Source organism: Anopheles coluzzii, chromosome 2, assembly GCF_943734685.1.
Source record: "Anopheles coluzzii chromosome 2, AcolN3, whole genome shotgun sequence".
Taxonomy (NCBI): Eukaryota; Metazoa; Arthropoda; class Insecta; order Diptera; family Culicidae; genus Anopheles; species Anopheles coluzzii.
Window position 1 is genome coordinate 115,610,936 of NC_064670.1, and position 14,355 is coordinate 115,625,290.

General features: G+C 44.0%; 1 protein-coding gene across 1 annotated transcript; it reads left to right on the top strand.

Annotated features, from left to right (window-relative positions):
- The first annotated feature begins 9,010 nt into the window (after positions 1-9,010).
- LOC120950168 (cuticle protein 19-like) lies at positions 9,011-12,344 on the top strand. Its single transcript, XM_040367981.2, has 3 exons — positions 9,011-9,186; positions 10,955-11,137; positions 11,212-12,344. The coding sequence occupies exons 1-3, from the start codon at positions 9,175-9,177 to the stop codon at positions 11,437-11,439; spliced, it is 423 nt and encodes a 140-aa protein (XP_040223915.1). The 5' UTR covers positions 9,011-9,174; the 3' UTR covers positions 11,440-12,344.
- The last annotated feature ends 2,011 nt before the right edge of the window (positions 12,345-14,355 follow it).

The following is a 14,355-nucleotide window of genomic DNA, read 5'->3' on the forward strand; positions in this document are numbered from 1 at the left end:
GCCGCGCCGTGGGTGGTTGCGTGACATAGCGTGGCGTGGGTGGAGGTGGCTTCCACCAAACCTGAACCCAATTATATCTTCTCCACGAAGATGTTGGCGGAGCGGGCGGGGGGATTGGTGAGCACGGGAGCAAATTCCCTTTCGTTGGGAAATGTCTAGGAAATGGGCTGCGTTACGACATGAGCGTTACTTACGTGGTAATTTATTAGCTGTCGCTAAAAATGTAGCTTTCGAAGAAATTTTAGTCATTTGCAAGTAAATCAATTAACGAGAGCTATCGCTTTAACTTATTCAAATGCATTGAGAAAAATATATAAAAAGTGCTCGAAATGAAATTGCTAAAAGAAAATAAATTAGTTAGAAATTGATATTTTCTGTTGAAATTACCAAAATCATCGTTAATGCAATACTATTTCTTCCATTTATTTCAAGCTTATATCCTGAAATTTAATGACCCTATTTAACTGATTTATGTTTTCCCTCCATATCTCTATCACCTACATTTCCCTGTGTTTCAACTGTGGAAAAGGCCAAGCGTTTCCTGTTAAGCCTGCAGATAATTATATTTCCCACCCCGTTCGACCATCTAATGCTGAGGAATAAGCACCCGCTAATCAGGTTCCGCCCGTTTTGCCACCGGTAATCTAGCAGCTGCTGAAAATTTCCTTCCGCGTTCCTCGCCTGCGCCTGCGCTGGCTGCAAAACGATCAGTCTGTCACATTGCGTACGCTAATCGGATCAAAAGATTTAAACGCCCGGGCAAGACGGGGAATGCCGCTACGTACGTGCACAGCGTCGAACGCGCCAGAAGAAGCCGACTCGCCAACGCGTCATCGAACGAAACACGATAGATTACACAGTATTGAGACAGCCGAACCGTTTCTCGCACCGCCTCGGTGCAGTCGTTAATCATTTGCTGTACAGTGAATTAGCCAGCAGCAGTCTTCACGCAGCCGTTGTGATGCGATTCTGCTTTAATGATGACATAAAATCGAGCTTTTCGGGCCTACTGCAGCCGCCTGGGTATGGGCGGATTGCAAGCGCACCTATTCGCTTCCTGTTCGGTGCACGGTTGGACATAATATTGTCATGCAAATGTACGGTTGTTCCTGACAAAAAAAAAACGAAAAGGGGAGGAATTGGGTAACGGTAACGGACCGGTTGCTGGCTTCGCTTCCCGGTTTCGCTTTCGAGTGCTACTTTTCTCTTTTCACAGAGCTACTAAAACCCAGGCGGCAGCAGTTGCTGCTGCCTGTCTGCTTCTGCTGTCGGTGGGACTAATACTTCGCCTTTATAGAGTGGTATTGAAATAGGTTTTCGGATTAATTGTTTTATCTTCGTTGCTTAACCAGTACTGTGGAGATATTGAGAAGGAAATGCATAATAATAACAACACACATCCCGATCACTGCAAAGCACAGCAAATGGAAACAAAGATCATACAAGAACCAAGCAATTCTGAAGTAATGGATCTCCTGGCAGAAAACAACCATTAGTGTTACCACCTTGCATAACCGCGCGCTAAAAACCGCGTGCACGTGCAGGCACTTGTCACTGTCAATTATTCATTAAAAGTGCATAATGTTGAACATCGCTTTACATACGTTTCCACCGCATCGAACGCGAACCGGTGCCGCTTTCCTCTCTTTGGGATTGCGAGAAAGATCCCATTTCAACGGTAGTGCCGCCGATCGGTACCAAAACCACGGTGGGAAGCGTTTTGGATGGCGGGGTTGTTTTTTTTTATTGCGTTTGTTTGCTCAACTAATTTCTACCAGGTTGCTTTCGTTGGTGCGGGTGCGGGTGATGGTTTCTCTGCTTTCATTCCATCCCTGGTCTAGGCCAGGGATCGGCAAACACGCTCAAAGGAAACAGAGAGAAATGGGAGAGGATACATTAGTAAGCTGTTATTTTAAAAATAATAAATGTTATTTAATTTAAGGTACAAAATAATCATTACTTAGTTGAAACATTCAAATTCAATAACAACATCAACTTCTTGCCGACCACTGGTAAAGGCAAATCGGTGCAATGTTTGCCGGTGGCGGAACACTTTCAGAGGACCTCCCACAAGTGTGCGCAACCATAAATCAGCGAAGGTTGCCGTCTGTATGGTTTGTGTTCAGTAAGCCGATACGATAGACTGTTTAAAGTAGAAAAATGGAGCAAAATATGTTTCTCGGAAAGCAGACAAGTCATTTGATGTCTTGGAGGAACCAATTACTCGGAATTATGTAAGGATCTATACAGTTTATGTCTAAAATGTGTCTTGTGGAGGCACGAACTGTTAAATGTTAAGGTCTAATATATGTTGAAATAATAAAGGTTTTAATAAAATAATTAAAAATAAAACCATAAAAGCAGCTATAATCCATGCATATGCAATCAAGAAAAGCCAAAACAAGCTGAAATTCAAAACTCATTAATCCCCCCTTTAAATTCCACGCTGTCTGCGTTTGATCACAGTCGCAACCTTGTAGTGTTGCACAATTGCACAATCACCGAGAGCCGTAGGAATGCAAAAGTAAGCAAAAAAAAAACAACCACTCCACAGCTGATTATTAAATTTGAGACTCCAAATTTAAGAGTGCCCAAAGAGCAACGGTATGGCTTACTATGTTTGCGTGCCGCAAAGAACAATGCCGACGCGGTAGATTAAACATTTGCGCCAGTCACTTTTGCGGCAATGCGGGGAAAGAGAGAGAGAGAGAGAGCGACAAGAAAAACAAACAAACAGAAGCACGCCAATTTAATGCAACCGGTCCCGGTGAAAGATGTCGTGCGAAGAGTTTGTCACTAATTTTAGCCAATTTTTGTTTTGGTGTGCAGCGTCAAAAAATCACAGCAGCGAAAAATAGCTCAAATGCGAGAGCGGTGATTGTGTGGGTCGAGCAACTGAGGAATGGAGGCTGCCAACGGGTAGCGTTGCATATCTAACGAGAAACGGAACGGCAAGCAATTGTTTTGCACCAAAAATTTGAAAATTAATCTTGAAAGCCACCGTTGGAAACAGCGCATTGTGCAGGCTACAATTGTTTGTGCCGAGTTGGCTATTTGTTTGTGGCTGCTTGGCTCGACTGCAAATGGCTTATCTAATGCGACGACACACGGCCGATGCAGCTATAGCTTCGTTTAGGGATGCCAATTTATGTAATGAGACTATAAACGCGATCATCAGCTGGGGATGGTAGAAACGCACGCACCCGTTTCTGGTTGTGTTTCATCAGCGCGTCAGGATTGGAGGTTGTTGGTGGTGCGGCTGCCGGGGAGGATGGGAGGGTGGTCTAGCCTTCCGAAAGTTTCCGAACGGTTTTACATCACTTAGTCTAATTCGCAGTGTTTTTTTTTTCTGCGACATCCTTACCCTCGAGCCGTTCGGCAGTACATCCGATTCGCATGCGTTAACTGTACGCGTGGTGTTGATTAGCTCCCACCTCCCGGACGGGTCCCTTGGGCAACATGCGTAGCCATGATGTTGCGTGCGACACTGCCGGTGGTAGATGTACAGGCGCATGCACCGTTGCGCAATTGATCGCCAGCGAGCTGTCGCGTAGGATTTCCGCTTTCCATTAACACCCGGTTCGGCCGGGAGCTGGTTTTGGACCGTGCTTGGGAGAGTGTAAGGCGCCATTTTTTAATGCAATTTTCAAGAACATTTACTAACAATTTTCCATTTATTTCCTCGTGACAAATTCAATAATAGGAAGAAAACATTTAGATTACAAGCTTAATACATTTTTAAACAAGTAAAAGCGTCCCTGAACAATGAATTAAAAACCAAATAAGTTGTACAAAATGATAAAAACAACGAAGAAATGTAGAATAAAGTGAATTTATAAGTAAAACAACAAGGGAAAAAATGGAATTAATTTATATCAATCAATCAACCAATCAGTAAGTCAAAATGATTGAATTCATTGAATCTAATTGGAATTGTATTTGTGGAGGAGCGTTCAAGCATTACAGATTATGGATTGATTTTTAGTTGCGACTGAAAACTTTTCCTTTTCACTGAAAACATAAACTATAAGCAATGTGGCGTTTTGGATCGTTCCTGCTGCAAAAGAGCTTTTTCGTTCATTTGAAAGATCCATAGTACAAAAACCATTGATTTATTGATATATTTTTCAAAAAAAAAAGAACCTGTAGTAAATACACTATTTAAACTTATTTTTCACAAAGGATTGAAAACTTTACATACAATTTGAAAGGAAACGAAGTATGGCACCCACTTTCAATTTCCCTTATCATCGAAGCTTCATCGATCTCGTGCAGAGGACGAACATACAGCTTGAGAAATATGAAATCCCCCCCGGAAAGGTGTCGAAAAATGTGCAACGGATCAAACCACTGACTCAGCAGAGCGATTATCGAATTAGCCCCAGTGCAAGCATTGCCCGAACTGAGGCGCCTGCAGCAGTCATGAGCAATGATATATGGTATTCCTTTATCGCAGCAGAACATCGATCATAAAAACACACAACAGTTTGACGGAGGGGAAACCATGCAACAAAACAAGGCCGAACCACATTCGAAATTTCATCAACGAAAGTCATCGAATCGTCTCAAACGCACCCGCGTGCAATGTGTTCAATCAAGATGTCTTGCCGATCTAGATCGCTTCGTTATTCATTTCAGTCCGTTTTTGCAGCCGCCGCCGCCTTTGCCACCGGATCCCAGAGCCCCCGGTGTTCGGTGCGGTGTTGAGCGGAATCCGTTAATTGGTCCTAAATCACATCAGGCGCGTCTGCATGCATTAAACATTCGCTCTCACACTGTTCACCGTGGTGCCACGTCTGACGCAACCCCCAAAAACACCGTGGTTCCGACGCGCTGGTGACGATCGAATCCGAGTGCTGCCAAATTTACTGTTTCCTTTTTGCCGCCGGCTGGCTGGAAGTGTGTTGAGCCGTGTTTATTAGTTTACCCGACGGTTGGCGGGGGTTTTTTTTTGTTTGTCTGCTTGCTCTCTTCTTTTCGGTCTAAATGCTTTCTCGTTATTTATGTGGGAGCCTAAGGGTACGTTTGGCGGGCTGATCATGGTGTAATAGTTGTTTTGTTTTTTTTTTTGGTTTTTACTCGGACTGGATTGTTTTTTCACCTCCCTTTTTGTGTGGTGCGATGAAAGCTGAGAAGAAATGTGATTGCAAGATTAAGTACGAAACTGGTTGAATGTTTAATTACAACCACCTTCGTTTTTTTTTGTTCATCGACTTAACAGCCACATCTTAATTAGCTCTTGCTGCATGAGTTAAACTATAAACACTCTCCCGCGTAAGTCGACCGGTTAATGCTAAGCTTTTCCAAAACATAAAACAATTACCCACGACGAAGCATTCAAAATCAATCATCCATTTCAGAGGGCCGGATCGGCCGTGTAATGAGACCAAAAAGGGAATATTAATTTTTGCAGCTCGTTTTTGCGCCACCTTCTCACCTCCCTTTTTCTTTCTTTCTGTCTCTGCCTTTACCATAAACCCTCCCACAAAACAGGCACTGCGGCACTAACGCGCACCAGACGCAAAGCGTGGCTTGCAATTTAGCTGCCAATAATCGGGAGGCGAGAAAGGATTCACTTTCAGTCTCGATGGTGGCAGAGGAAGAAGAAGGAAAAAATAACCAGCAGCAAAATTACACGCTTCGAGTATGAATAATCGCTTGCTGGGGGTGGCACGCGTGTGGTACCAGAGTAATAGAATCTCGGAGCAGCGAGTACCGTTTATGTAAAGCAAGCTCACCCGGCGTAGGGGTGGCTTTAATGAAACACTAAGCGACCGATCGGCGGTGAGATAAATGATGTTTTTATTTCTTAAAAGCAAACTGTCTCTTGTCAATCATCGCATAGAGCTATCGCGTTTGAGGAATCAGTAGCCGAAAGGACGATCAGCACACAGCCTCCACCAGTCGATCATGTGCCACCGAGATGGTCTGCCAAAACGCCATTCCCCATGGTCAGTACCTTTCGGAGGGCTTTTATGTGCTCGCACGGTCTCATTACGCCGTGTCGTGTCATGCTATTGCATGCCGCTGCTACGACATAGATCATCTATTCTCCCTGGCAGCGTGGCAGCGTGAACGAGATCTTTTCTCCTTGTTTTTGTCGCGTACGGTCGCGCGGTGGCCTACTTCGCATGGATTCGCTCCTCTTGGGAAGAGCCGATCAGCTTGCCTTAGCCATCGGTACGCCGTTGGTTCTTTGTCATAATCACGGGACACCGATCACCGGGAAGAGGGAGGGGGGGGGGGAGTTTTCTTTCTCTCCCAACATCAGGCACAGGGAACTGCACACAATTACAATATTGCATAATCGATTACCAACGTATACGGTCCCTTGAGGGGTTTAGAAGGGGTAGGGAGGGTAGAAGAGGAAATGGGGTAGTAGGTGTTTTGCTCGAGTAATAAGTAGCACGGCTGCTGCACTTCTGCACAATGTACGCCAAGAGCAATCGAAGTAGAAGTGGCGCACTGCGTTTGCGTATTCCTGGTTCGGGTGTTATGCTTTTTACGTTCCTTCCAGCATTGCTGTTGATGTTGCTGTTTTTCTTCCTCTTCTTCGATCGTACCATATGAGCCGGGAGGGAAAAGATTGAAGGTTTCCATTTGATGATCGGTCGGCCGGTAGGTTCGTTGTGTTGCGTATTGGGACTCAGCCGGGATGGCGTGTTCGATGAAGAGGGGTACCGATTGAACAGTACCAGCCATTGCAGCAATTGTTGCAGCCAAGATCGGAGGTATCGATTTGGCTCGCGAGTATTGGCATGTTGGAAATGTATGCTTCTGCTGCCTGCGATCGCAAGATGAGTGTTTATTTTAAGGTTCGTCGCTTGTGGTCTTGTCACCTTTTCGATTGCAATTTCTGGTGTTATTTCATGCATTAAAATCTTATTGGTGCTGTTAGTATGAAGTTAATTTCATGAGTTGATCACATTTTGTTACAATTGATCATTTTTTATTAATAAAGAACGTCTAGGTCGTGCTGCTGTCGATAAAATTAAAATTATAGTTGATACTTTGGCCAACAAATTAGCACAAACGAAAAGATTATGATTCAACATCGTGCTGTTTGCAGCTGCAGTATTGCAATTTGTATGGCAAAGCGTACAATTAACTAACACCAAAACCACGAATTGCATGCGAAAAGGACAATCAACTGGCTGAGATGTATTAATATTAATTAATTACAACTCCCAACTACCAAGGCCGCTGCCCGATCGGCACGGGCTTTCCGTTTCAACCGATGCATTAATAAGCGTTTTTCGCTGCTCTACTGAGGCCGATTGCAAATGTGCAGCTGTTTTGCAGTCGAACCGAATGTGGAGCATAAAATTATAGACACCGGACGGCTTGCGCGTCGTGCTTAGTAAAAAAAATTCAAAACCGTCCATTGGCCCTACACGTTTCGTGCCGCAAATACACGTTTCGGACGAATTTTCCTCCCACAAACCGATACCATTTCATTTGACTGCCCGCGAAGCATATCGAAGCGATGCTGATGCTAATGATTAGCGCAGATCGCACGGTCACGGTTACACGGCAGCTAGTGAGCAATGGAAAACCAACACTCACCCCCTGCTCTTAGCGCTGGTGCCGAATATTTGGCCCACAAAACAGTCGTTGGCAAATTTTGGCCCGCATCATTCGATACGGTTGGTACGGGAGCCGGTTGGCATGAGTTGCAAAATTCCCTCACATAAAAAATAAGCTATGGATTGTGATTGCTGCTAGTGCAGGGAGCGTGGTGCAATTTTCCATTTCGATGTTTCAATGGCAACCGTTGTTGGTAGTTGTTGCGGGCAAGATTTGAGACGAACGACTTTGTCGACTCGGACGATGCAGCACTGCGTCTGCTGACCAATCAGCTGACCTTATCCCTGAAAATGACCTCACGTGGTAAGGGTGTCACCGAGGTGTCGTTCGATCGTGTCCACCCTGAGATGAGATAATAATTCCCGGTCAGCTGGCGATCGTTTGCCAAGGTGTCACCGGTTTTGCTGTGGTTGTTGTTGTTGTGTTTAAATGCTTTCTGGTATTAGTTTAGCGACCGCAAATTGCTTACCATTTGGAATGCAAATGTATAATTTGTGACGCTGCGCTGCGACGGCGGACGGGTTTTTGGGGTGGAAATGGAACCGCTCGTTACAGTTTTGGTTCTGAGAAGATTGCGAAATGATTCAACTGATACTTACTGTGAAGCTACAAGGTCGTACAATACAATTTTTGTTTGGGATTTTCCAAGGGAATGGGATCATATGATCGGTATAATTTGTCATTTAAATGTTTTCTTGAAATTGTATTTTCAATTAGTCTTTGATGTGAATACAATGACATTGGGGAAGATAGTTTGGTTTTTTTTAAATTATTTATTTAACCTTTAAAAGAAAATGAAATGGGAAATATAGAAAACTCATATTGACAGAATAGAATAAGAAAGTTAAGCAATAATTTATCGTTGGCGAAAGGTGTGAATCGTTCAACTTAATGTTATACAAAGATAATCAAATATTACTCCACGTAGCTTTCTGCCATAAACATTATGCGGCAGCTCATCCATTTTTTTCCGATTTCGCATGCTAAACATCACCCACGGGCAGTCCGGCTCTCTATTTACGCCTGCGCTTGCGAATCTCTTGCCGGGCGCGTGAACCTAATGCAGATCGAGCAAGTTTGATCGAAATGCACCTGGGCCGGATCGACCCATACTTCCATCCTGCTGCATACGTGCACCGGACCGATTTCCTTCACCTTAACATACAACCCTTTTCCCCGCCCGTTCAAGCAACCCGTCCCGTCCAACGATCTGTGTTACGATGACACTACCAGAAGCAGCAGCAGCTGCTGCCTCCCGCCTTTACTTTCAGCGAGGGCCACCCAATGGCTCTCCCCACCTGGTGCGAGCGCTCGCTCTCGTACGCGGTGGGGTGGAAAAACTCCGCACAGGCGAGTGGAGTCCCGCGCGCGAGTTTTCGCTTTCTTTCCCGGCGGTACGCGCGGCACTATATAAAGGGGGTGTAATTTTATGGTTCAAACATCAGTCAGCCAGCGTCCGTTGTGCAGTGCGGTACAGTTGAAGCAAAACAAAAAAACCCAAAAACAACCTCCTTCAAACCGTTTCGCCGGTTCCTACTAAGTGCAGTTGTTGTTCGGTGCAGTTTCAGTACAGTTTTACGCAGCAAAATGGCCTTCAAGGTAAGGCAAAGGCGCCGGTTCGGGAAAGGATGTGTATCATTCGGCAGAACGCAGTGAGCCTGGTTGAGTTTCTTTTCTATGGAGTGGACGCATTACGCAAAAAAGTGGATGGAAATGTGTGGAATATGTGTGATCTGGGGCAGGAGCAGCAAGGTTTAGCGGTGTGAAAATTGAGGATTTTATGCATCATTCGATCCTGTGTGTAGTAACAAGGTTTGGAGCTTGTGTTGCTGCTCATGGAGAAAGGCATACAAACGCTGAATAATATATTCTGTGCCATTGACCAAGACTAGACTTCTTTCGGTTGATACAAAATTAATGAAACATATTAATTTAGTAAAACGGAATTAGTTAAAGATTAAATATCAATATTTATTGCAAACCTGTGGTTACAAATATCCACTGACATGAACATTTGTGGTTGAATGTAATTTCATTATCTCTTTGCCATTTCCTACAAAGAAATTTATTTATTTCTAAAGAAAATATTTCAATAATCTTCTGTAAATCGTTCCTTTTCCATTCTCGCTTTTGTTTCTGTTCTTTCCTAATTGAATTTGTAGTTTGCTTTATTTTAAATTGTGATCTTAGTTCAGTATTTTAATTTCAAGCTCTTTTCTGATGTCTTTGTGATGTCTTTTCAATGAATATAATTTCTTGTTGCAAACCATTTGTGTTATTCCAAAATACAGCAGTTTTATCAAATTAATTAGATTGATTGATCGTGTCTCTGAAAAGGAAAACAAATCAATGATAATCATTTTCTTTTAAGGAAATAGCACACAGAAGCGAAAGTTGAAATCAAAACAAACCAATTAATTACAAGACGTTTCTCCCACTGTCTCGGTAAATCCTCCCAATAGATCGTGATCGAGTTAACTGTTTCCCTCTTCTCACATAATCACCGGTCACACTTTTGCAATTAGCATCAATCGCTACCAATAATTACGATCGTTGGCTGCTCATTAAAACCGCCCAGGGTGTGATGGAGTACACAACCCGCACCCTCTCGTAAAGATGTCACCAACCGGGTGCGACATCTGTGATGTCCATTTCCCAGCCACACATCCTGTTTCCCTCCCCGTATGCCGCCAGGTAAACGCGACGGGGCTAACGAGGCGTCAGCCGAAACCAGTTCCCCTTTCCGGCCGTGCCTAGCGCGCGCTCCGTTTCATAATTACTGGTTTTCTCGTGCCGGAGAAAAGCAGCATCGCATGCATAATGCATAACGACGCGCTGCACCAGTGCAATGTACGGCCACCATCTCGGGGGAGAGTGAGTGACACACGTTCTGCTCGGGCCTTTCTCCCCGTTCCCCCGTGGGGAGGGGTAGGAAAGATTGGAATGCTTCTCGCCCACCTCTCCCTTTCACCGCGTGTAGTTTTTCATTTGAAGAAGGTCCGTTGACCCAATGGGAAGGGGTTGGTTTGCGCGTTGATTGACCGGAAGAGATCGTAAACGGGGAGAGCCCCAAAACGATTGAGCCCCGGGGTGTGGGTAGAGCAAACGTTTACGGCCCAAACTGGCCGTTTAGCACCGGCTGTGTGGATTGCTCAGGTGATATCTCAAAAAGGCAGTGCGATTAACCATCGATTACTTTGCTGGTCACCTGTCACGGATGACCATCCGTACTGACGCTCAATCAGGCTTGCTTGCGTAACTGATCGGACGCGAAAACCGAACCACCGCAGATGAGATAACGAATTTTCCTCCATTCACCCGGTGATAACACACATTTCTCTTCCCTTTCTTTCTCCACACTCGGCAGTTTGTGGTGTTTGCATCGCTGGTTGCCTTCGCCGCCGCCTTCCCCGGTGGATACGGCGACTACTACGGCTCGGAGCATCAGCTCGACGCCGGCCATCACGAGTACGGCCAGGTGGCGCGCATCTCGCTCGGTGACGGCCATGGACATCACGAATACCACGAGGATGAGCACGTTGACTACTACGTAAGTAATGCGCGGCCCTGGCGTCCCTGTCTGGACCACTTTCACTGAACCTTCCGGTTTCGCTTCGCCAACAGGCCCCGCCCAAGTACGCCTTCAAGTACGGAGTCAACGACTTCCACACCGGGGACGTGAAGTCGCAGCACGAGACGCGCGACGGTGATGTCGTCAAGGGTCAGTACTCGCTGGTCGAGCCGGACGGTTCCGTGCGCACCGTCGACTACACCGCCGACAAGCACTCGGGCTTCAACGCGGTCGTTCACAAGACGGCTCCGGTCAGCCACCACCAGGGTGGACACTACTAGAAGGCCACACCAATCTACAGACACCCTTGCCATTTGGACAAGGGACATTGCAAACTGCCTTGATGGCCCCGCCAAGCGCAGGGCTTCTAGTATCTAGTGACCTAGGACAAATGTGTAGCCCAGTAGTTTTCTCACGTTCTCACTTCCGTCTCGCTACAACTACGCTTCGCGCCAACGACAACGACCACGAGCACCACGTTGGACGCAAATGGGAGGAATAGCCAAACCAACCAAAAAAAAAAACACCTGACGCTCGTCGGCGGGAGAGAGCAGCTGTCGTCTTTCCAACACTCCATCGAATCAACTGTGATATTAACAAATTCTGCCACGGTAGCTGGACGAGCGTTCGCTGCTTGAACTGACCTACCAGCCACCTCCCACCCCCCGAGCGAGAGGAAGAAGCAAACATTGAGATGAAAATTCAAAACCCCCTTACAATCGATGGTGCGGAAAAGACGAACGCGCGCCAGCGTGTTTGCGAACTCCCCGCGAAATGCACGTGCCACGATCGTGACGCAACCGCTCAAGAACCGGTTCGCGGCGATGAGGGAAGGTTTGTCTTCCTGGAAATTACGCAAAAACCAACCCTGCGTACGGTCGGCACTTGGTCGGCGGAAAAATCCCTTCGCAGCAAAACGGTTTTCCCTGTTTCCTGCGGGGATCGCGATTGGCACGTGCACTAGGCGATTGCTCTTGCTCTTGCGTACGACGTGGTTCAATCCATGTGTCGTTGTTTCGTTTTTTCTTCACACTTACACTGTATCACTACAGCATCTGCGGCCTCTGGCCACCCCTCTCTATCCTTCTGCTCGTGAGACTCATGTTGACTTGTATTTATGTAATTATTATGTTTGTTTTGTTATCCGTTATCAAAGCGAATAAAGAGGAAGTCAAAATGTATACAATGTGTGTATGTGCTTGCGCAATGGGAATGAAAGAAAAAAATGATTGTTCTTTGAATTTTGTTTGAAGAGCGGGACTCTAGAGAGAGGGAAAATGAAGATGATGACAACATTGGTAGGTACATGAATTACACTGCTTGTTGATATTTAACAATGCTTTTATAATAGGCACCTAAGACACAAAGTGCTAAGTGATCACAAATGTTTGGATTGAAGTTTTTATTTTAAATTGTCGTTCAATCAAAACAACTCTAAACTAAGGTATAATCGTTGGAGCTCTGCAAATAAATTAATAGCGCAATTTGGTGTGGTATTGATTGAAATGAAATTCTAGTCAATAATGATAATCAATAGACTCTGATGAAAATAAGTATTAAAAACTCATTAGCTTCGACAGTCTAGTTCTAAATTTATGATTTTATTTAATATATATACTATACATTACGATGTTGATACCCATACATATTTGAGAACAAATGATAGATATATCACACTTTTATGCGTATAATTGATTGGAAAACATGATGTAAACGCTCTAATGTTGCCTGGATGATCTTTGGGATTGTATCTTAGAACTACGAGTAAAAAAGAGTTTTGGGAACTTTTTAGCGAGGTGCCCAATGACTTGTCGTAAACGCGCCTTTTTAAAATAAGATGTTGGTTTGGGTCTCAACCGCGTTTGGGTCGGCAGGAAAAGCTTGAAAAGGACGGTCTGACACGGTTGAAAGCCCTAAAACCAAAAAACGGAAAATTGAACATTAATTTCTTGGCAAACGTAGAACAATAAATCGTTTCGGCAAAGAATTTACACCGCGTTAGTTTTCATTTCGCTAAAGAGAGGATGCTTGATACCGATGGAAGCAAATCACGGAGAAATGTCAGAATGCTGGATTGGAGATTATTACTATTGAAGATTGGTAGCAAATTAACTTTGGATTGATGAGGTTTGGAATAGTGTAACAATTGGGATAAGCGTATTATAGCATAATAAATAATAACAATAATAATAATAATAATAATAATAACAATAATAATAATGATAAATTAAAAATTAAAAAAAAATGATCCTGGCCATATCCGTCACACTAAATAGAGAGATCAAACATAGAAGATAGGAAATAAATTCTAATCATAAGTAAATCTACTCCCGACCGGCTCCCGACCGTCGCGACTGATAAACTTACTGCTAGGTACCATACAGACTCGGAATCCTATGTAAAGCTGGAAGGACTGTATAGGACGTTGAGACAAGAAATAAAAAGTAACGAATTTGTTGGCAATTTTATTTGGCCCCATGCCGGCCTATACAAAAAGATCCGCGTCTCTTACAATCGAGCGTTTTTTAATGTGAGGAATCGGTTTGTTTATTTAACAATTATGATCATTGCAATTCAAACTCAATCATGTAAAATAGTTGTATAAAATAACATTGTGATCATTCGATATATATTCGTCCCCTCGTCGGAAAGATTTTTCCGCAGCTTTGACCCAAGCGCCTAAATGTAGGCTATTTGCAGTACATGCATCGGCATACAGTGCTGGACCGAAAAAGTTTGTAGCACATACATTTGAATTGTTAAATCGTAGCAGGATTGTGAACACCGTGGCTGTTGTATGCTTAACTTTAAACAGAAATTAGCATATCAATTATGAAGCAAAAGAAATCAAAGTAAAATGTTATTATTGATTTTTTTTATCAAACACTTTTCAATCAAACACTAGTCAACAAAATATTATTTTTATATAACTTACAGCCGGCATTTTGGTTGATTTGGATAACATAACCATAATTTAAACCTTTAAAACTTAAACCATGGAAAGATGTTTGCTTATTCCCCCTAACGACTCAATTTGCTGAATCATCGTTTTGCAATTCACTAATTCAACAATTAAGGTGAAACCAATATTAGATTAATGGTGACGGAAATCATTCACGATTCATCATCAATTTTCCACCACTCATATCTGATCGGTTTATAGTGTGAGACAGTTTTCTTGTGACAGAGCTTTAGAC

Bases quoted from the DNA above. Each gene is read 5' to 3' on its own strand.
- LOC120950168 (XM_040367981.2), top strand. The intron at 11,138-11,211 runs GTAAGTAATGCG...CTTCGCCAACAG, and splicing joins ATGAGCACGTTGACTACTAC to GCCCCGCCCAAGTACGCCTT.